At 39.3% G+C, this 23,739-nt stretch overlaps 1 protein-coding gene across 6 annotated transcripts in view; it reads left to right on the top strand.

The window, feature by feature from the left end:
- cep43 (centrosomal protein 43) overlaps window positions 1-21,695 on the top strand; it is an 89,580-nt gene extending 67,885 nt beyond the window's left edge. For 3 of the 6 annotated variants that reach the window (XM_080200257.1, XM_080200259.1, XM_080200255.1), the window contains 7 exons: window positions 1,172-1,380; window positions 3,599-3,670; window positions 4,254-4,337; window positions 16,753-16,874; window positions 19,677-19,719; window positions 20,735-20,837; window positions 21,255-21,695. In XM_080200257.1, coding sequence (XP_080056383.1) covers window positions 1,172-1,380; window positions 3,599-3,670; window positions 4,254-4,337; window positions 16,753-16,874; window positions 19,677-19,719; window positions 20,735-20,837; window positions 21,255-21,332 — 711 coding nt within the window. In that variant the 3' untranslated portion in view covers window positions 21,333-21,695. The remainder of the gene's footprint in view (window positions 1-1,171; window positions 1,381-3,598; window positions 3,671-4,253; window positions 4,338-16,752; window positions 16,875-19,676; window positions 19,720-20,734; window positions 20,838-21,254) is intronic. The other 3 variants (XM_080200256.1, XM_080200258.1, XM_080200260.1) reach the window with 3 other exon arrangements.
- The last annotated feature ends 2,044 nt before the right edge of the window (window positions 21,696-23,739 follow it).

The raw sequence follows: 23,739 nt of genomic DNA, 5'->3' as shown, positions 1-23,739 counted from the left end.
TATTGCACAGGCACGGCACGTAACTTCTTTGAAAAAAAGTATAGTGGGAACACCTATGACTACTACAGAAAATGGGGAAATCATACAGTTTGAGTATATCCCATTTTATAATTTGGTTACTAGGCTTTATGGCAGTTGCAAAAATTATTAGCTAAATTTAAAGAGCAAGAACAAACTTTTGTCAGTAGAATTTGGCATGCCAGGATAGATCCATAGGTTTCCCAACAATGCAGTTATAATATATATTTTTCAGAACTGAAGATGTTTACTGACTCTCATTTGTTTTATGCTGGAAACTGTTTTAATAAGGGTCTGTTCCTGCAATAACACCACCAGGATGCGACCCACTGTTGGCCGATGGCGGGATCTTCTCGTCCTGCCACTGTTGATACTATTTTCCATCGAATCCAACCCATGCCTCTGAGAAACCCATGACAGGGATGTGTTGTCAGCAGGACCAGAAGATCTCACCAGCTGAACAGGCAGAAGATCTCACCCAAGATCTTAAACTTTCTTTACTTTTAAATTCATAATCATCATTAGCACTATGATATTTAATATGCTGTTATACTGTGAAGTTGCCGTGAGTTACTACTGTTACATTTAGTTTCCCTGCCAATTTAATATTATGTGCAGACCTGTGCTAATGCACTACTAAGGTGAATAGCTAGCTATAGGCATGAACTCTGAAATCTGTAAAAGGGTTAACTACAATACATTGGTGTTCAAAATTAATCAAAAGTTGCAGCTGGTGACATTATAATTCTAATGGATTTGGGGATTCTGTATTTTGTACTCGACTATATCCTGTGCCATTGCAGCGAGACCCACTAAAACTTGAGATTGATAAGATATCCGAAAACAACTTCCATTAATACGTACTCCTTCGGTATTCTGTTAGTTATTTATTAATGTAAACACAAATCTTTTTGCAACAAGGTTAAAATGCATAGAAACCTAGTCCTATGAAGTTGAGAGGCATACGCAGCCATTGCTTTACAATTAGAATTATGTATTTTTCCATCTATTTTTGTAAGCAATATCTAGTTAATCTAAGAGCAGTAGGTTGTAGGATTTTGCTGCTTTATATATGAGAGCTTCAACATATTCATTTCATACAATAATCAGTTATTTTTCTACAGTCATTATCTTTCTATTTACTTTTCCAAAGATCACTGACAGCAGTCCTGGAGATACTGGCGCAACTTCAGATAACATTAAAAATGCAACCAATCTGTCTACTGGTGAGCCAAAGCAAGACTTGATACCCAACACAACCACCAGTCTCCCAGAATTAAAGAAAGATGAAAAGCTATACCTTGATGATGAAGACTCATTCTTTGATGACCCATTGCCTGAGCAAATGAAGATCTATGGCTGGTAAGCAAAACTAAGGACATACTAAATGCAGCAAAAAATTACATTAATATAACACCTTTAATATCCTGAGGCGCTTCACTGCAGTGATAACAGGTAAAATGTGACACAGACATTGAGTTATTGGCACAAATGACCATAATCTTTGCCAAAGAGATGTGTTTGTGGTGCAACTTAAAAGCAAGAGGCAGGGAGATTTAGGGAAGGATTTCCAAAGCTTAGATGCCAGGCAACCGAAGGCATTGCCACCAATAATGGAGCAATAAAAACGGGAGATACACATGTGGCCAGCATTGAAATAGCACTTTTAGCTCATGGATGGGAGGAGCTGGTGGGTTGGAGGATGTTTGCAGGGATGAGGAGGGCAAAACCATCAAGGAATTTAAACACTTCGAATTTTCAAATAGAAGCATTGATGGGCCAAGAGCCATTGTGGATCACTGAGTACAGATGTAAAGAGTGAACAGGACTTGGTGCAAATCAGGATATGAGCAGCAGAGCTTTGGAATGAGTCAGATTTATGGAGGGTAGAAGTTGAGCAATATATTTATTACCTTGTTTTTGCTGATTTATTTTCAATATATGAATTTGAAATCATACTGTGAAGCTTTGCAGTGTAGCTGCAGACTTGCCATGGCAGCCAGTCCACTGCATTTGAATAGTTTTTCAGAATATTTTCAGGCAATAAACCTGCATGAAAAGTCCCTTAATTTCCTTGTGCCCTGAGTATAAATTATTGTCACAGACCGTTTTGCTTCCTTCCTAATGTTTGGTCCACATGATTCAAATATTGCTTGGTTATTCCCAAGTCTACATATCATTGACATTATCCAGTGCTTCCATGGTAGAAGAATATTGAAGCCATTATTTATAGTCCTTGGGAACAGAAGAACTTAAGAAATAGGAGCAGGAATAGACCAAAACCCATCAAGCCTGTTCCACCATTCAATACATCATGGCTGATCTTGGGCTTCAGTTTTATTTTCTTGCCCATTCCCCCATACTCTTTTATTCCCTGAAAGACTTGAATCTGTCTATCCCAGCCTTAAATGTTTTCAAAGATGAAGCATTTCACAACCTTCTGGGATATCTGAGTGAAGTAATTTCTCCTCATCTCAGTCCTAAATGGTCACCTCCTTGGATTGAAACTGTGCCCTATGGGGGGGGGAGTGGCAGCTGAGTGGAGGTTTGGTGGTGGGGGGGGGGTGGTTAGGTAGGTAGGAGGAAGGTGGGGTCAGATGGGGTTACACTCATGCCTACATAGTTTTGAGGAGGTGACTTGTTATTTGAGTGTTTGGGAGGGGAGGATGCTGCTGAGGAGTTGGTGGTGCCCCCCTGGTTAGCAGGGAGTAGATCACTTTTTTTTGAGGGGCACATCTCATAGAGGTTTACAGCATGGAAACTGGCCCTTTGGCTCAACTTGTCAATGACGCTTTTTTTTAAACCCCTAAGCTAATCCCTATTGCCTGCATTTGGCCCATATCCCTCTATACCCATCTTACCCATTTAACTGTCTAAATGCTTTTTAAAAGTCAAAATTGTACCCATTTCTACCCTCCTCTGGCAGCTTGATCCAGACACTCACCACCCTTTGTGTGAAAAAACTGCCCCTCTGGACACTTTTGTTTCTCTCCTCTCTCACCTTAAACCTATGCCCTCTAGTTTTATACTCTCCTACCTTTGGGAAAAGATATTGACTATCTAGCTGATCTATGCCCTCATTATTTTATAGACCTCCATAAGATCACCCCTCAGCCTGCTACACTCCAGAGAGGAAAGTCCCAGTCGATCCAGCCTCTCCTTATAACACAAACCACCAAGTCCCGGTAGCATTCTAGTAAATCTTTTCTGCGCTTTTCTCGTTTAGTAATATCCTTTCTATAATAGGGTGACCAGAACTGTACACAGTATTCCAAGTGTGGCCTTACCAATGTCTTGTACAACTTTAACAAGACATCCCAACTCCTGTACTCAGTGTTCTGACCAATGAAACCAAGCTTGCCGAAGGCCTTCTCACCACTCTGTCCACCTGTGACTCCACTTTCAAAGAGCTATGAACCTTACCCCCAGACCTTTTTTGTTCTATAAATTTAAAGATCTGTTATTAACTTTTTAGATATCTTGTAGCAGCTGACCTCATTATTGTTCTGCTCTTTTTCTCTTATTTGTTGCATAATCTGGTTCCATTTATCCTGTTAATTTTTTTACTGTGGTGTATCAGTCCATCACAGAGAGATAAAAGTGTTTCAGGGTTGCGCTCTTCAGATAGCAAAAAGAATGGCATTCAAAAAGCGTAAGTACATCATTCATTCATACCTATTTGCAAGTAATCCATAATGTAGCGATAGTTTAGAATTGAGCAATGATCTGAAAGTAGAACTAAAGTGCAAAAAGAACAAAAAAAACTTATCACCTCTGAGTCTCTGAAAATCAGGTCAGGTCAGGTCAAGACCCAGAACTGAATATTCAAAGTTTTGTGGCTTACACACTTCTAATGACCTCTTTCTTGAGCTGAACATCAATTTTAATTTTTGCATTGTCATTTGAAAGATTTTTAAAGAATATGAATTTAAGTGATATTCTTAAATGGATGGATTTGGTATTGTGTATGATGCATCAAAGTATTCAACCACACTTCAGTTATATGCCTTACAAGTTCATATAGTTGAAAAGTAATTTCATAGCTACTCCCTTTTTAGTCTGATTTGAATTGTTTCAGGTTTAAAGATTCTAAGTATTTCCTGATGCAATACCTCTAGTTAATGATTATTATAATATATAATATAATGTGCATGACATCTCACTGTCCGCAATTGTCAAGTTTTTATTTCTTTTCCTTTACTCTGCTTCTGCTCTATTGCTTTCTCATGAGGCAGTATCTCTGCTAAAAACAGTGATACCGATGAAGATGCAGAGGATCCCTTTATAGAGGCAGGTGGTAGACCGAATTCTCTAGAAAGGTGAGATCACCAGCATGATTTGATGGTTTTGTTGTTGATGGAGACTTTTTGAAATGCAACAGGGGATGTCCGATGGAAAAACGTTAAGCTTATAAATACAGCTTGAAATCATTGAATTTAAAATTTAAATGGCAAGATAGGAAAACAGAATCAATCTCAGCAGTCCTTAAATTTGATCATGTCAGAAGAATTAAACTCTTATATCTATATTTTGAAGGCTCAGTACCTTGAAAACAGCTGTTTTTCTGTTAAACCCAGCTGACCTCATTATACCAATTGGTTGGTTTTGCAATATATTGCACACCTTTTCCTGTTACATGATGTGTAATGAAAATTTGGTCGCTGTAATTGTTTTGCTGTCAGCAATGAAAACGTATGATAACAAGCAGTAATTCCTTGAAAATGTAAACATATCAAAATACATTTATATTTTTAAAAAACTGCCTCAAGCTGAACTTTAGATGACTGGAAAAATACTAGAGTTTATATGTATCATTTTCTAATTTTATTTAACTACTGACTAAGCAGCATCATAACATATTGTATCTGTTGTCTATTCCTACAATACACTGATTTGCAGAATAAGTAAATACAATTTATTTCTTTAAAAAACTTCAAGAATGCAGAATACAGTGTTCTGACATGGAAACTGATAAGATCGAATACAATCTTGATATATAAATTAAAATTAAAATGATTACAAAACAAAATAAGTTCAAGACTTTCTTGTAACATATGTTTAGAAATCAAAAATTCCATTGGAGATTTGGCCTGAACCACTTAGAGTTGTAGAGGTTTACAGCATTGAAACTGGCCCATTGGCCCAACTTATCTAGACCATCCCTTTTTTTTAAACTACTAAACAGGCCCCAATTGCCCACGTTTGCCCCCTATCCCTTTATACTCATCTTATCCCTGTAACTGTCTAAATGCTTTTTAAATGACAAAGTTGTACCCACCTCTACTACTACCTCTGGCAGCTTGTTCCAGACACTCAGCATCCTCTGAAAAAATTGCCCCTCTAGACCCTTTTGTATCTCTCCCCTCTCGCCTTAAACCTATATCCTCTAGCTTTAGACTCCTCTACCTTTGGGAAAAGATTTTGACTATTTAGCTGATCTATGTCCCTCATTATTTTATAGATCTCTATAAGATCACCCCTAAATCTCCTACACTCCAGGGAAAAAGTCCCAGGCTATCCAGCCTCCCCTTATAACTCAAACCATCAAGTCCTAGTAGCATCTTAATAAATCTTCTTTGCACTCTTTCTAGTTTAATAATATCCTTTCTATAATGGGGCGACCAAAACTGTACACAGTATTTCAAGTTGGCCTTACCGATGTCTTGTACAACTTCAACAAGACATTCCAACCCTTGTGCTCAATGTTCTGACCAATGAAACTAAGCATGCCGAATGCCTTCTTCACCACTCTGTCCACCTGTGACTCCACTTTCAAGGAGCTATGAACCTGTACTTCTAGATCTCTTTTCTATAACACTCCCCAGTGTTCTACTATTAACTAAGCAAGACCTGCCCTGGTTCAAACTACCAAAATGCCTCGCGTTTATCTAAATTAAACTCCTAACACTTGATTAGATTACTGTTTTATTTCTTGATGCTCAACTGTTGATCATCTCTTTATACACTTTCATTGACTTGTCATTATTATATCAATAAAGAAGTCAAAACCACTTGATCTCAAAATTGAACAAAATAATCAAAACTGATTCAATAATGAAAACAGAATAAGAAAACAGTTAAGAGAATATAAGTACAAAGTCATTATTAATTTAACGATTTTCATCTGTATCCCAATGTCTTGGTATAGAATCCTCCTCAGAATACATTGTGCATATCTACGTATTTGAATAGTTTTGCATCTGGCAACATGTCTTTGGTACGTTGGCATGCTGGTTTATTTAATGGACATTTTGGTCAAAGAATAAAAATGTATCACCTCAAAGATTCTACCTTCTGTCTCACTTAAGAAATCTTAGAAATTCGATTCACTAAAGACAATCACCACAAAAGCAGAAGATCAATCCTATGGGACAACGTTTTTTCTCGATAAGAAGTATACACATGGTTTCCCGTCAAAGTTCTAACATGCGACTATTCTCAAAAGATTTATATACAAAAGGGAAAAATCGCAGCTTGAATTTTATGTTCCAAAGTTGGGCGCATATCCAACGGGTATGCAGTCATGCGCGTATTATTGAGGTCGATGGGTGCGCATGGAAATAGGAGACATGGCCGCTAACAATTGAAGAGCCAATTAAAGCAATTAAAAAGCCTATTGACCAAGATTTTACATTGTCTGGGTTATATCATGCTTGTCGCATGGGCAAAAGGGGCGGTTACACGTTATGGTTTCATCAGTTTGTCAGTCAAAAGCAGGATAAAAGTCCCCGGACCACAAGCACTTTTTATTTTTTATTTTTGATTTTTGTCATATTCCTGAGATTTCCTTTTGAACTAGGTTTCTAAACTGATTCACCTAAAAATCTGTGCCAAAGTTGTATCAAGAAAGATCAGTTTGCACAAACCACAGGGAACAATGACATTTACAAAAGATATTACCTTGAAAATCCATGGCCAATTTGCCATTGTAATTCTGTGTGGGTTGTGGTGTTGAGTTGAATGCAGGCTCTCTGAATATCCCATGACCCTAGGTTTTCATTACGTCCCAACTACATGACCGGGGATGGGAATTGAACATTCAGGGATGTTCAGTATTTAGGAAGGGCAGGCAAAGGAATAGGCAGTGGAGTGGCATTACTGGTTAAAGAGGAAATTAATGCAATAATGAGGATGATATTAGCTCCAATATTTGGATAGAAGCACAAGGGCCAAAAAAACATACAAACCCCCAAACTTCAGTGGTGATCTTTGGAATGGCATTAAACAGGAAATTAGAGACACATTCAATAAAGGAACGTCTGTAATTATGGGTGACTTTCATCTGCACTTAGATTTGGCAAATCAATTTAGTAACAGTACCATCCAGGAGGAATGACTGGAGTGTATTCAGGATGGTTTCCTCGACCAATTCATTAAGGAATCATCCTAGACTGGATATTGTGTAACGAGAAATGAATAATTGGCATTGTGCAAAGCCACTTGGGGAAGAGCAACCATAATATGACAGAATTCTTCATCAAGATGAATAGTAAGGTACTTGATTCTGAGACTAGCGCCAAAGACCTCCAACCTCATTCGCAACTAGGATTCTTAGGTGCTGCTGCAGTGAATGGATTTTTGGCTGAGTGCCAAATTCTCTATTCTTGCTGGTAGTGGGCCGGACACAGACAAGTTTGGAGAATCCTATATTAAGATCCTGAATTTAAATAAAGGATACTATGATGGTCTGAGGCACCAATTGGTATTGATGGTTTAGGGGAAATGTTACTTAAAATAAAAAATAAAACAGGAAAGGTGGCCAAACCATGGCTTACAAGGAAATTAGGAGAATATTAGATCCAAGGAAGAGGCAAACAAATTGACCAGAAAAAACAGTAGATGTGAGGATTGGGAGTAGTTTAGAATTCAGCAAAGGAGGACAAAGAATTAATAGAAAATGAGACTAAATTTGCGGGGAACATAAAAACTGACTGTTAAAGTTTCTGTAGGAATGTGAAGAAAAAATGATCGATGAAGACAAACGTAGGCCTGTTATATTCAGAAACAGAGGAATTTATAATGTCAGACAAAGAAATGGCTGATTCTGTCTTCACAAAGGAAGACACAAATAACAACACAAGGTTTAGTGAGAGGGATTGATTGAAGGAAACCAGCATTAGTAGGGAAATGGTGTTGGGGAAATTAATGGGATTGAACGTCAATAAGTCCTCAGGGCCTGATAATCTACATGCTAGAGTACTTGAAGTCATCCTTGAAATAATGGATGCATTAGAATCTTCCAAGATTCTATAGACTCTGGAATTCCTCCAGATTTGAGGGTCGTTAATGTAACACCACTACTTAAAAAGGGAGGTAGAGAGAAAATGGAATTATAGACTCGTTAGCCTGATGTCGGTATTGGGGAAAATGCTAAAGTTTTATATAAAAGATTTAATAGTAGAACATTTAACAAATAGTGGCAGAATTGGACAGAGTCCACATTAATTTAGTATGGGAAATTATGCTTGACAAATCTATTGAAATTCTTCAGTGATGTAGCTAGTAGAGATGAGGGGGTGCCAGTGATGTGGCTTACATTCAGAAGGCTTTCAGCAAAGTCTCAAGTAAGAGATTAGCGTGTGAAGTTAAAGTGCATGGGATTGGGGTAGTGTATTGAGATGAATGGAAAAGGAGTTGGCAGACATGAATAGGAATAAACTGATCTTTTTCCAAATGCAGGCAATGACTAGTGGGGTACTGCAGGGATCAGTGCTGGAACCCCAACTATTACAATATAGATGATTTAGACGAAGGAGCTAAATGTAATATTTTCAGATTTGCGGATGACACAAAGCTGGTTGGGAGGGTAAGTTATGAGGAGGATGCAGAGATGCTTCAGTAATTTGGACAAGCTGAGTGAGTGGGCAAATTCAAGGCAGCTGCAGTAAAATATGAGAGGTTATCCATTTCAGTAACAAAAGAGGAAGGCAGAATTATTAATTATCTGAATGGCTATAGGTTGAAAGACTGGAATGTGCAATGAGACCTGGGTGTCTTTGTATACCAGTTGCTAAAAGTAAGCATGCAGATGCAGCAGCCAGTAAAGAAGGCAAATGGCATATTGGCCCTTATAACAAGAGGATTAGAGTACAGGAGCAGGGGTGTCCTGCTGCAATTATACAGGGCCTTGATGAGATGACATTTGGAATATTATATGCAGTTTTTGTCCCTTACCTGAGGAAGAATGTTCTTGCTATAGAGGGATTGCAAACTGATCCCTGGGATGGTAGGACAGACGTATGAGGTGAGATTGAGTCACTTGGAATTGTGTTTGCTGGAGTTTATAAGAATGAGGGGCGATCTCAAAGAAACCCATAAAATTCTAACAGGACTAGACAGGTAGATACAGAAAGGATGTTCCCGATGGCAGGGGAGTCCAAAGCCAGGGATCACAGACCGAGGCTATGTGGTAGACCATTTAGGACTGAGATCAGGAGAAACTTCTTCACCCAGAGAATAATGAGCCTGAGGAATTCACTGCCACAGAAAACAGTTCAGGCCAAAACATTGTATACTTTCAAGAAGATAGATATAGCACCCGGGACTAACATGATCAAAGGATATGAGGGGAGGGAAAGAAAAAATAGGTTACTGAATTGGATGATCACCCGTAATAATAAGAATGGTGGGCTGAGCAAGCTTGAAGGTCTGAATGGCCTCCTCCTGCCTATTTTCAATGTTTCCAAACAGATTGTCATTGGAGGTGTCACAACTGACGCAGCAATAGATGTAGAATATGACCAGATCCCTGAATAATCGAAAAAAGGTTCCACAACAAAAAGGAATTTGTTTGCAGCTCTCAGCATCCTATCCTTCACCCTGGAAGGTGTATGACCCTCTTCTGAGGAGTCTTTGTCCTCCCCATCACTAATTCCTGAGTGGTGCATGAAGAACCTGTGGGAGATGAAATTCATAATTTGGAACTGACAAGTGTGAGAAACACAGCTCACAGTTAAACAATTTAGTCAAGTCAAGTTCTGAAGGAGCAAGATTTTATTTGACGTTCTTGCAAGACCGGGTGTCTAGCGAAATAGGCACACTTCACATAGATTTACAGCACGTTTTATACCTTTTTTACAAGCATTGTGATGGCTTTGCAATGTGATGTTCTCTCCTAATTGGTGGTCCCTGTCCCATCTATGTGTTGACATTCTCCTATTGGCTCGAGGTGCCCTAAGTTCCTATCCCATCTAACAATGTCTCCTGTTATCACAAGAGTGCATTAGCAAACTCATCCATCTTATCCAATACTGTTACATGTCCAGTTCAGATTGGCGGTAATCAATCCTTTGCCAACTTAATCACTGCTGTCCCAACCATCTCAGTGACCCCTTCCCCCTTTTATGCTTAGTTGTATAAACAACACATCTTGCAGACCATTTGCTTTTTATAACGTGGGCCTCTTACATTCCTGCAGGATGTGGTGTATGCTTCACTGCACATCACATCTCTGATGTTATCTCTACATTACAGGCAGTCTTTTTATTATCCCTAATTATTGCTGTGTTAGCAGCATCGAACCCTATGTCCTATGTTTGTGACTAAACTCACAGTTGTTTCCATAAAGTGGGTTATCAATATACCTAACTATATCCAATCTATTTAACTTCAAGCTATTTCTCTATGCTCTACAAATATATGTGTTAACAACATCTTTACCTATTGCTCACACAAGGTACAAGAATCCAAAGTAAACAGTGCTGAATATAATTTTTCATTGGCTGTTGACATCTAGTTAATACAAGCAACTGTTTTGTGCCAAGATGGTAGTGTGATAGCACTCAGCACTCAGTGATAGCATTCAGTCACCATGTAACTGCAAGACCTACATCTCTCCATTGGCATTTGTTATGCATCCTGAAGCTGGTTATCTCCTGTGTTTTATCCTTTGCACCTGTATGTGTGTCCATGATTGAAGGGGCTAACCACTACCATGCCTTTCCATTTCTTTGCCTCATTCTGATATTCTGCACTCTCCATTTTATTTATAGGAAGAAGTATTAATGTGAGGATTGGAATGTGTATGAGAATTAAATAGCAACACTTGCATAGGCTAACTGAGGGATTTGGATGAGATTGACAAGATGAAGGTGAATGTTAGTGCTAATTGCTCATATGTGAGAAGGTGCCTCGAGAGAAAGAGAGGGAGGGATGCGAAGTGTGTTGGTCTGAGACACGTGTGCAGAAGGCTGAGAAAATCAGGGTGAGAGAGTTGGTATTTCAATATGATGTGCCCTGATAAGGTAATCAAACCTCTTGAGCACTGCATCCATCAGTGAGAGAACACCATCTCCTTGGTGATTTCTAACCTTGTCTGCTTAGTTTCAGAAGCCAATTTCTTCACCCTGTCCACAGGGAATAATATTTATCAACAATCCCTTTCAATCCACAGCAGGAACTCCAGTGATGTCTTGGGGAACCAGAGTGGACAGCTTTCCCTTCTTTGGACTCCATCAATCCAGTTACTGTCTCTCAGCAGGATTGTAGAATGCTTCCATTATGTCTCTGTCTGGGGTCTCTCTAATTACTGAGGCTTCAAAAGTCAGTGGTGGGTCATAATCATAAGCACCCACTCCAATTGGCCAGGAAACTAGGATGTGGGATGCTGATGCTGTGGTTCACTTAAAGAGCCATGATAAAACTGTTTCGTGAACTTTCAGGGTTACGACCTGCAGCTGACCTCCACTGCTGAGAGCAAACCAACAAGTTAAAATTCAGCCCAGTTTGTTTCTGCAGTAGTTTTTGCGTGTGTAAAGTAAAACTGGCACACAAACTGACACACAGTGTCACTTATGAGAGTCACAAAGATTGGGTATCAGCATCTGATAAAATAGTTTTCACACTTAAACTACTTTTTGTCCCATTGATTGCTAAAAGTGCTTGAACCTTAGGACCTAATAAGACAGGAAAGGAAACATCACAATTGGTCATGAGGTACTTTTAAACTTAGACAAAAATGCTTAAAGAAAGAATTAATACAATGACTGGCAAATAAGAGAGCTTAATACATCTTCTTTAGGGCAGTAAAACAATTTAGCTTAATAAATGCAGACTATTGTAAGTATTTTAAGTATTTAAGTATTTTAACAGGGAAAGCTTTTGGAAAATGTATGAAGAGGATTTGAATATGTAGAGTTTATTATCTTAAACACTATGTTCTGATCAGTAATTAATTTGTGGGTTGGACTGTACTGGTGCTTCAGGTTCTCAACATATGAACAACCTATTTGTTACTAAGCCCATGATTGTCTTGGGTGCTCCACAGATATGTAAACACTGTTGTGCTGCCAGTTTCACAACTTTTTTTTAACTGAAGAACTCAAGCAGCACATTGGATCCAACATGAGGTTGCATTAAGCCAGACAGTGACTTTTTTTGTTTTTGGGATGTTGGAATGGCTGATGGTGGGACACATCCCTAATTGCCCTTGGAGGTAGTGGTGAGTTGTTTTCTTGAACAAATGCAGTCCATATGGTATAGACACATCCATAGTGATATTAGGGGGGCATTCCAAGAATTTGACCGATGTTGCTATTAGGGTATGCTCATTCAGAGTGACATCTTGGGCCATGCCTCCAGGATTTGTTTTAATAATGTCAAGAAGTATGGTAGGAAAAGCCAACAGTTTAGCTGGCAGGCTTCACACTACTTTTCTCACCTGAGTTGACGCAAAAAAAGAAAGTTCCACCCATACTTTCACAACAAGATAGAAGGAGGAGAACTTGCAGGTGATGGTATTTGCATACATCTACTGCCCCTTGCTCTTCTACTTGGTAGAGATTGTGGATTTGGTAGGTGCTATTGGAGCAACATTGGTGAGTTGTTGCAATGCATCTTGTAGATAATACACAATGCTGCCACTGTGCACTTTTAGTGAAGGGAGTGAATATTTAAGGTGGTGGATGGTACTAATAAGAAGGGCTGCTTTGTCTTGGATGGTATCAAGAATTGCTGCACTTATGCAAGTGGAGAGTATACATCATATTCCTGGCTTATACCTTGTGTGTGGAGCATACACACCACAGAATTCCTGGCTGCTTTTGTTGTGAAGATATTTATATAGCCAGTCCAATTAAGTTTCTGATCAATAGTAACCCCCGTGTGTTTTTGATGGAACAATTAGCAATGGTAATATTGTTAAATGTTGGCACTTGCCCAGATTTCGCTGAAGGTGCTTCAGTACAATAATTCCTCATACAACCTTTAAGGTTTGCAGAAATGCAACTACAAGTGAAACAACTTAATCGAAACAGCTTTTCCCACTACCACCACTACCAATGTAAAAGATGCCATTAGGTTTTGTAACACCGTTTTTAATTTAAAAAATTAAAAGATTGTCCTCTACAGGTTGAAATACTGTGCATTCCTAAATTACTTTATTCCCTTTCCCCTCTCCTCCTCCTCATCTCTCCCTCTCTCTCTCTCTCTCTCTCTCTCATTCTCCCTTCTTTCTTCTTGCAAACTGTCACTTGCACTCTCCATTCTCACCCTCCCCAATTCTCTGACTCTCTCCAGTTTGCTGACCTCTCCACTCTTCCCCTAAACCATCATTGTAAACAAGGGATAGGGAGATGGGCAGCATGAGGAAGGAGGCGAACAACAGGCACAATGAGTGGGAGGATTAATGAGGGAAGCAGGAAGATGAGGGAGGTGGCAACCAGGAGGGAATCGGGTGGGAAGTGGTGAGTGGGAAAGTCAGAAGGAAAGCAGAGAGTGGGAGAGAATTGGGGTTCAGATTCATGCCAGTTGTGAAACAAAGGTAAAGCAGAATCTTACTAATTATGCATACTAGCCCTATGTATCCATGACACTGAAATGAAACAATGTCAATCAAGACAAATTAAAATGGGATTTATTGTACTTGGCTTTCAAATAGTATTGAAAAACATGCAATCAGCCAACATCTCCACTTCTGACATTATGGTGAAAGAATGGTCATTGATAAACCAGCTGAAGGTGGTTGGGCCTAGAACACTGCCCTGAGGTACCCCTGCAGTGATGTCCTGGGACCATGTTGATTGACCTCCAAACATCTTTCTTTGTACCAAATATGTCTCCAAACAATGGAAAGCAACCCCCCCCCTCCCGATTTGTATTGACTTCAATTTTTCCAGGACTCCTTGATGCCATTCCCTATTAAATGCTGTCTTGATGTCAAGGTTTTGATTTGATTTATTATTGTCACATGGATTAGCATACAGTGAAAAGTATTGTTTCTTGCACGCTGTGCAGACAAAGCACACCATTCATAGAGAAGGAAACAAGAGAGTGCAGAATGTAGTGTTACTACAGTCATAGCTAGGATGTAAGGAAAGATCAACTCAATGCAAGGTAGGTCCATTCAAAGGTCTGATGGCAGCAGGGAAGAATCAGTTGGTGCGAGATCTTAGACTTTCGTATCTTTTTCCTGATGTAAGAAGATGGGAGAGAGAGTGTCCGGGGTGCGTGGGGTCCTTAGTTATACTGGCTGTTTTGCTGAGGCAGCAGGAAGTGTAGACAGAGTCAACGGATGGGAGGCTGGTTTGCGTGATGGATTGAGCTTCATTCACGACTTTTTGTAGTTTCTTGTGGTCTTGGGCAGAGCAGGAGCCATATTAAATTGTAATAGAACCAGAAAGAATGCTTTCTATGGGCTGTCTTTGTGGAACCAAAGTTCGTCCTCTGGCTTGATAATAGTGCTAGAGTGAGGGATATATGTGAGCATATTGAATACTATACTGCTGCTACCAATAATAGAAGGGTGAACACACTCACCTCACCTCTGGAATTCAGTTCTTTTGTGCATGCTTAGTCCAAGGCTGTAACATGGTCTGCAGTTGCAGAGCCCAAACTAATCAACAGTGAGCAGGTTGGTGCTGAGTAAGTATCACTTGATATAATGTTGATGACATCTTCCATCACTTTTCTAGTGATTCCAAATGATCTGATGGAACTGTAATTGATTAACTTACCCTGCCTTTTTTCAACAGTCATTGTTGAGAAATTTCCACATTATCAGTTAGATCCCTGTGCTGGACTACTGAAACAACTTGGCTATGGATGCAGTTAGTTGTAGATCACCTGTATTCAGTACTACAGCTGGGATGTTAAGGCCCACTTGCTGTGTCCAGTACTTTCAATCATTTCTTGATTTCACTTGGAGTGAACTGAATTGACTAAAGAGTGCCATCTATGATGGTGGGAACTTAGAAGACTTGAGAAGGATCAGCCACTCAGTACTTCTGGCTGAAAATGTTGTAAATGCGTCAGCCCTGTCTTTTACTCTGCCATGAGCATGGAGATGTTTTTGGGCCCACCACCTTCATTCACAATTGGGTGTAGCAGGATTGCAGAGTTTTGATCTGATTTCTGGGTTGGGAAAGCACTGTGGATGTACCTACACCTCAGGGACTGCAGCAGTGCAAGAAGGCAGCTGACCACCACCTTCTGAAGGGCGACTAGGGATGGCCAATAAATGTTGATCTAGCCAGTGATCCACCCACATCTCATAAATGAATTTTAAACAATCACTAAGCTCTGTCTATATCATGCTGCTTCTGCTGTTTAGCATGCACATTGCTGTGTTACAGCTTCACCAGGCCCTGCTCCATAACACGCTGTTCTGCAGTCTTCATGGAACCAGAGTTGATGCACTGGCTTGATAATAGTGCTAGGGGGAGGGACATGTGTGGTCATATTGAATACAATTCTGCAGCTACCAAATGTAGAAGGCACTGATTCTGTAACGCAAAAGCATTTTCACTAAAATCTTGCCATTTATTTCATCCATTTGGTAATGATTCTTGAATTTAATTATTAATTTAGTGCAAACAATTGGTGTTATTTCAAAATCCTTATGTGGAATACATTTTGCAAATCAGAATTCAGTAATTAAATAGTTGTGCATAAATTTATTTGATTTCTAATTGTGCAGTAGAAACTTATTAATTTTGCTCTTCAGTAATGCCATGGGAGATTATGTAGTGGATTAAAATGTTTGCATTCTGGAGTGATTTCAAGGCTGTATGTTTTCTTGAAATTTAGTTGATTTAGAGATCTTTCGAGCTTTATTGCAGTTCATGATATTCAAAACCCTGAAAGGAACAGCTGTCTATTATCATTGCCAAGTTATCATTTTTATATAACAATCTATTATAATTGCCTTTAGCCATCAATCTTGGGGCAATCATGTTCATTTAGAACTAAAATGAGTTCTAAGTGCACTGTAAAGTCGCTATTATAGTTTTCATTTCAGCTTATCATTACCATGGTGGGCAATTGCAGAGTCAGAAGGTTTCAATATTTGTTATCTTGGTTTAATTGCTACTTGCTTTGGGTAACCAGTTTGGTTCAGTTTAAAGATTCTCTGTTCTGTAGTTTTGAATGGATTTTATGATGAAATTCTGCAGTTCTCATATGCTTAAATTGTATTTCCATTCAGTATTCCAGAGTGCATTACACTTGCACTCTCTGATGTGCTGTACTAACAAGTGTTAAGGTCCTGAGCTTTTCCCAAACCAGAGTTCCTCTGCTTAGCTAAGCCAATTGAGGGAAGCACTATGTGAAGGTATGATGGAGTATCTTTCACTGGTTGAATTACAACACTGGAATGGTAGTCGGTGGTAACTTCTTGAAATTTCCCTATTTACCAGAAACTCTGATAAATTCTCATTCTTTGTTTTTGAAATAATAAGTTTCTAAATAAATGAATCCGATCATTGTTTTAAAATGTTTTTGATCTTTTTTGGTGACTAGGCATACAGATTTGAACAGCAAACCAACAGGTGGTCTTACGTCCCTTTCCGATGCTCCTCCTTTGACTGCGAATTTGGAGTCCCTGGCAAAAGGACCCCCATTAAAAGAAGCTGACATAAAAGGTAGCAAGAAATAATTTAGCCTTTTTTAATTGTGGTAGCTAAGAATATTAAATATTTAAGTCTGGAATCTTGTCACTGTGTAACATCTTTTATGATCTCATTTTATCAATGGGCTATATTCAGACACAGAATCTGGAGATGTATGTTCTAATTCACTAAGATATGCAGTCTCTCTCTCTCTCTGTCTTTGTCTCTCCCTGTATTGCCTCACAAAAAGAAAAAAAAAGTCTTCAAGTACGTAACATTTCAAAGATTATTCTTTAAAACCATGGCAGGAACTTCATGGCTCATCCAGTGGATCTGAAGACAGGAAACTTGTAAAATGCAGTGGGTGATCTGCCTGTCAACCTACCTGCCCACCTCCAACTTGCCATTGGACAGCCCACCCACCTTGGACCTTTTGAGGCCCTTTGTACTTATCATTTTGTGATTTATGAATGACCACTTAAGTGCCTCAACTGGCTTCCACTGCCATTTTATCGACAGTGCACGTGCGCGTACATGCATGCACACGCGCGCACACATGCATACACCATCCATGGCACCTGGAAACTCAAACCAGGCCCCCATCAGCTGCCCTGTGAACAACCCTGACCTGCGTCTGTTGCCGTGGGACTGACTGTAGTCAGCAGTGGCAACCGCTCCAGACGTTAAATGACTGTGGGGCTACCCACAGCCAGTATCAGCAGGATTGTATTCTCCATTGTCCCTTTACATGGTGGAACAGAAAACCCTGTCATCAGAAAATCCTATACATGGGGCCCGATTTTGCCATTGCGTTGCACCCATTTTCGGGCATGAAAACTTGGTAAATCAGGCATGAGGTAAATAGTGCGATCCCTGCCCACATCCATATAGATTCCCACTTTACCAAGGCCTGAAAAGGCTGCGATCGGAACCACATGCATTTAAATTGACTTAATGAGTTGGATGCCCAATCTTAACTGCATATCCCCCTTTACCATCGCGTTCGCCTATCCAGATTTGGCGCTAAACAGACATGCTCGGCAGAAGTCTGTTTCGGGTTCTCCACCTCCTGAAGAGCTAAGTTCAGAGCTTCCAACGGCTCTCTAACTCAGATCATTGGTTGGTGTGGGGGGCAGATCATTCTTCAGTAAGGGAGGGGTTGGAGGAGGGAGGCCTGATCGTTCCCTGGTTGAAGGGAGAGGGGGGTGGTGGCAGATCATTCTCTGGTGGGGGGAGGGAAAAGGAGGCCCGATCATTCTCTGGTGAGTGGGAGGGAAGGGGGAGGCCAGATAGTTCTCTGGTGAAGGGGGGAGGCCCAATCATTCTGTGGTGGGGGCTGGGGGAGGGAAGCCGGATGGTTTCCTGGTCAGGGTGGGTGGGTGGATGTGGGGGGAGGCCAGATGACTTTCTGCTGTGGGGTGGTGGCGGGGGGAGGCCAAATGCTTTTCTAGTTGGTGTGGGGGGGCGATGGCTCTGTGGTGGTGAGGGGTGTGGGGGGAGGCCCAATTGTTCTCTGGTGGGGTGGGTGGGGAGGGAGACCGCTGCCACTCTGCGGGCGATGGATAGGGAGGAAGGGGGCAGGGGATGCAATCGGTCTGGTAGCAGGGGAGGTTGGTGATAAGGGGACAGTTACGTTGTGGGGGTGGGGCGATGTCTGTAGGGGCCATCGCTTGCCGGCCGCGTTATCCGCTTTTTGTAGCCTGAGAGCGATGTGACAGAGGCATGTTTTTAATTTTTTTTTCACTGTGTATGCGCAGTTCAAAGGTCTAATCAGAGTAGCAGTGTTTCAGGTGTAATAAACTGTGCCCACAGCACAATTCAGATTCATAATTTTTTTTTGTTCCAGCTAAGTGCATATGGGGGTGCCTGAGAACAGGTTCCCAAGTTGATCTGAATTGCGCCCAGATTCAGCACTTATAATCAAAATGGTAAAATAGGGTCCATGGTGTATCAAAATACTAAGAGTCCAGATTTTATTTTCTTAATTTTCTGTATGCTATATGAATAGCTCACATAAGTTTACATGTTTTTCTTGAATGATGGCAGAGCAGGGAATAGGAGAGGGAGCGAGGGAAAGGGGTGTGTTGAACTTCATGAAGGCTGATTTCTTATTCTTGATTTTTGATACCAATTTGAAAATAACGTTCTGTTGTCGCCTCTGAAGTTAGTTTTTTTTCATTAAAACTAAAGCTGCTTTTTGGATGTGTTAAAAGGGAATTTCTCCTCAATTTTTTGTCATCTGGACAGCTAATTGATTCATCATTAATTGAGAGACAATGAAATTCACATCCTCATCCTGTTAATGTTGAGCCTCATGTTTTTATTTTCTATAATGCTGTCATTGCTAACTGTTTTATGGTTTCTTCCTTCACTCCTTTCTAGCTGAGTTTTTCCACTCAACTACTCTACATATATACAGAGCGTTCTCTCTTTCTCTGTCCTAACTTTCTCAAACATTTGATCTGACAAATATAATCAGTCTTTAAAAATTCATGTCCTAGCTTGCATGTTCACATTTTAATAATATTTTGGGTACATAAGTGATGAAAATTGCATGCTACCTCATGGTGAATGAATGGCTAATATGCGTTGGTCATTGCAGAACTAATTTGTGTAAAATTGCTCTTTAGATATTTCTCATTTTTACAGGAGCTGATGCAAATAGTCATTACTGAAATTGCTATAATTTAATGTAATGAATTAAAAAAATTCACAGGCGCCAGGCCAGTAACAATAATATGAGCAATCCAATATAGTTGCATAAGCAGTCAATAGAAACAATATTTTAAAATGATGACTTATTGCACAAATTCTCATTTCTAATTTGTATCTTAGGAACAGGGAATGAAGAAGAGTATTATGATGATGATTTTATCAGGTAAAGCAAATTTCATCATAATTTATACTCTGTCAGTAAGGTATATTGACATTTTCAGAAGTTGATTACATAGTTTGGTCTGTATTGAGACCAATACAATGCTTCAGTCCTGAATTGTTTTCAAAATGCAGTGAGGTTTCTGTGTCATTAGAGTCTGCTATTGAACTGTGAAGGTAAAAAGTAAAATATCTCCAGTTAGGCACGTGAATTAAAAACAGACTTCAGTTTTGAGAACAGTATGCTAATATTTATTTGCACTAAAAATAAGGATGAATGAAAAATTTCAATGAGTAAATCAAATCAGTCAGTAATTGACCATATGCTGGAAGTGTTGGTTAATTTAGCACTACTGTGGTAGAGAAAAAATTAACAGTAGGATGATTTGTAAATTTAACCAGGCATGTATTCATAAAATGGTAAATTAGTTAAATAATGAGTATTGTGTTCAGGTTTGGCCATCATATTTGTAAAAAAGATAAACATTTATGAGGAAAGAGAAAAGGGAAAACGTGCTTGCAAATCAGAATTAGTAACATGATGATACTTGAAACTTTTAGACAGTATTCACCTATATCCCACTGCTTAGATAACACCATAAAAAATGTTACTTTTTGACAAACCACATTGCTCAAACTGAGTTGTTTGAGAATACCCTTGCTCCTTTAGCCATGCTTTGAGGTTCTTTTTTTGTCAAATCTAAACACTCTTGCTTAGCGGTCACAGGTGTTTGAGCCTGGTAGTGTCAGCTGAACACGTGTTGAATTTGGTTGCTTTTTTATTGTCTTCAACTAACAAATTGGATATAACACATCTAAATTAAGATTGTGTTATATTTGAGAATTTGTAGTTGATTGCTATTGTGATGCATGCTTATATTAAGTTCTTTTGAAGAAATAGACATACACTATTAGTAGTAAGATTTATTTGTTATGCACCGTTAAATTGGGTTCTCGGTATGGATTAATTTTCATTCTCGAGTTGTGTTGTAATCACCACCAATATGTTTTTGGCTTAGTGGCAGTCAGCGTTCAGATAAAACCAAGAGTGAAGTGAGCATTGGTGAAGAAATTGAAGAGGATATTTCTGTGGAAGCGGAAGATCTTTGTCCAGATGACAAGGTTTGTAGAACTGAGGTTTAGTAAAAAATATTGAAGAACTGGGAGTGTTTTACAACTTTCTAAGTTCCAGAAAAGGGAACATCCAGAAACAAATTCAGAATTTGCTCTCAATAATGGAATGGTGACAGATGCAGTATGCAAATGAAAATAAGTAAGAATGTAAGAATCCAATAAACATTTATTGCAAACTTTAATGGCAGCCTATAACTTTGGCCATTTTTATGAATGCCTACCCCATTTTTAATCTAGTTTCATTCTTATAGAAAAAGAAACTGGTGTGAACTTGATATTTTCTCCCCAAATTGGGTTAGAATATTTTATGTCATTTTTAAGATTTATATTAATTAATTTTGTGATAATTTTGATTATTTTTGTTAAAATGTTTTAATAATCCTTGTTTTGATTATTTCCTTGCAGCTTGATGATTTTACACTGGACCACACCATTTCACACTGCAGTGACGTGGCAGATTATATAGAGGAGGTTGCGGAGTAACTTGGGCATTAATATATAATTCAGTATACAGTAAATGGGTAGTTTTTGCTGCTTCTGTTGTTCTGAAGGAACTCTGAACCAATGAAGGTGGGATTGGACTAATGGATCTCTCGGATAGCACAAATTGGTTGAATTTCTTGTGTTAATCCAACTGAAAACCAAAGACCACATTTAACACTAAGAACGAATGCAATGGTACTGGGTTGGTGCCAGTAGGGTAGTCAGGAGGAGCATGGATTCTTCAGATTATCTCCTAGGATCCAGTAGAAAAGGCCTAAATTCATTTAGAGGGGATCAGTTTGGTCCTCGATTGTAATGTGTAAAGAAATATATCAAATAAAAGATATTTTTAATGCAAATTTATTTTTTGAATGCTCCACGTGTTTTTATTGCATAAAGTCTCATCAAGAATCTGTGTAGCTTTTTTGGAGCTGAATGTGTGTCATGCATCTTAAGCAATGTGCTGTGTGCATAATTCCCCAGAATGTATCAATATTAAAGCTAGAAAGCTTCTGTAACAAAATCTTAAATGATTGTTTTCAGAATTATTTGGCAAGTCAGAGCATACTTGTTATCTTGAATATCATCTGTATTTAACCATCAGTGAAAATATATAAACGCTATTGTTCACAACTGTGAGACAGACAGAACGGAAAAAACATGGTGGGTGCAGACAGAGCTCCACACACATACACACACACACACATACATACACATGCACACGCACACACACACCCCTGCCCTATGGGGCAAGAATTTAACTTCTTCAAAATCCATTCACTTAAAATTAAAATTGGGTCTTTGTGTTGGTTATGCAGTGTAGTACTGAAGGAATGATGCAGGTGAGAGATTTAAAGTTAAAGTAAAGTTTATTTATTAGTCACAAGTAGGTCTTACATTAACACTGCAACTGTTGCTGTAAAAATCCCCCTAGTCGCCACAGCCCAGCACCTGTTTGGGTCAATACACTAACCAACACATCTTTCAGACTGGGAAGAAACCAGAGCACCCAGAGGAAACCCATGGGGAAAACATGCAAACTCCACACAGACAGTGACTCAAGCTGGGAATCAAACCCAGGTGTCTGGTGCTGTGAGGCAGCAGTGCTAATCACTGTGCCACCCTTTCAGATAAAAGTACAACATCTCTCAGCACTATTCGAAGAACAACAGGAAAAATCTATTGCTGTCCTCACCAATATCTCACCCTCAATCAATATCGCAAACATTGAGAAATACAGTCATCTGTTACACCTCTTCTGGGATATTCTGAGCCTGGTTTTTCCAGAAATGTGGAGTGCATTGTCCCTCAGAGAACTCTGCCAACATGGAGCAGAGTCAGGGGGAAAAAACAACACAAGTCCCCTTTTTTAAAGCACTAGTTGCTGCATGGTAAGATTAAAGGTCCCGTTTGAATGTCAGTAAATTAGTGAATGGTCTAGTGGGTGCGTGGGTGAGGTAATTAGGGTGAGTGAAGTGGGTAAGTGAGTGATGTGTGTAGTTGGGTCAGGATGGTGGTTGGGGATGGGTGGACAGGGGGCAATTCAGTTAGGTCAGGACGGCAGTCTACTTGGGGGATGTTAGGCAGTTGGAGGGATCAGGGCTGTTGGGGCCAGTTGTGTAGTTGCCCAGGAGTTAGACTAGGTTTTAACCTATCTAACATTTCCTGGATAGTTATCCAAGTAAGTACTATGGAAATTTCTGAAGTCTCTGACGACTCAGAGTTGGAGACATTTGCACAGGGAGCAGGGGAATTGCCCATTGGAAACTGAACTTTCTCAGGCAATTCCCAATTTGGTCCATGTGTCGGGCCTTCACAAGATCCTGATGCACGTCTTGGAGACTGGAAAATTTGCACCAATATATATTGCACTTCAAAGTTATTTAACTGGCTGTGAAGCACTTTGGAACATCCTGAGGTCATAAAGGACAAGATATAAATGTAATTTCTTCATTTTCTCATCATTTAAAATTTTCATAAGTAACCAATAATTGAGAAAAAAGTGACGTGAAACCTACGAAATGTGTTGATTCGATTGTACTTTTAATGTAAATATAATTGGGCACTATTTGTTGGGTGGTATGTGTAAAGAAAATGTGACAAGTAGTATTCGCTGGATTTGTACAGGGATCTCCGCCTTTCACCATATAGTTCAATGACAAATGAATGACTACGGAGCTGAATATACAAGTTTATAGATAACACTAAATTGGGAGGGGCAGTGAATTGTGTTTATAGAATCAGGAAGTTACTAAAGGAAATGTTTGGGTTATAATGAGTGGGCAAATTACGGTGATGTAGTTCAATGTGAGATAATCCACTGCATTAAAAAAAGGCAAATTGTAATATTTTAGTGTTGCTGAAAAATTTTTTTTTATCAAAGCTTTTTGTCTTGCACTTGTAAAGG

The sequence above is a fragment of the Carcharhinus amblyrhynchos genome, chromosome 12, assembly GCF_965287045.1.
Source record: "Carcharhinus amblyrhynchos chromosome 12, sCarAmb.v2.hapA, whole genome shotgun sequence".
Classification (NCBI taxonomy): Eukaryota; Metazoa; Chordata; class Chondrichthyes; order Carcharhiniformes; family Carcharhinidae; genus Carcharhinus; species Carcharhinus amblyrhynchos.
The sequence above is the reverse complement of the archived record's forward strand: the minus strand, read 5'-3'. Positions and strand labels throughout refer to the sequence as shown.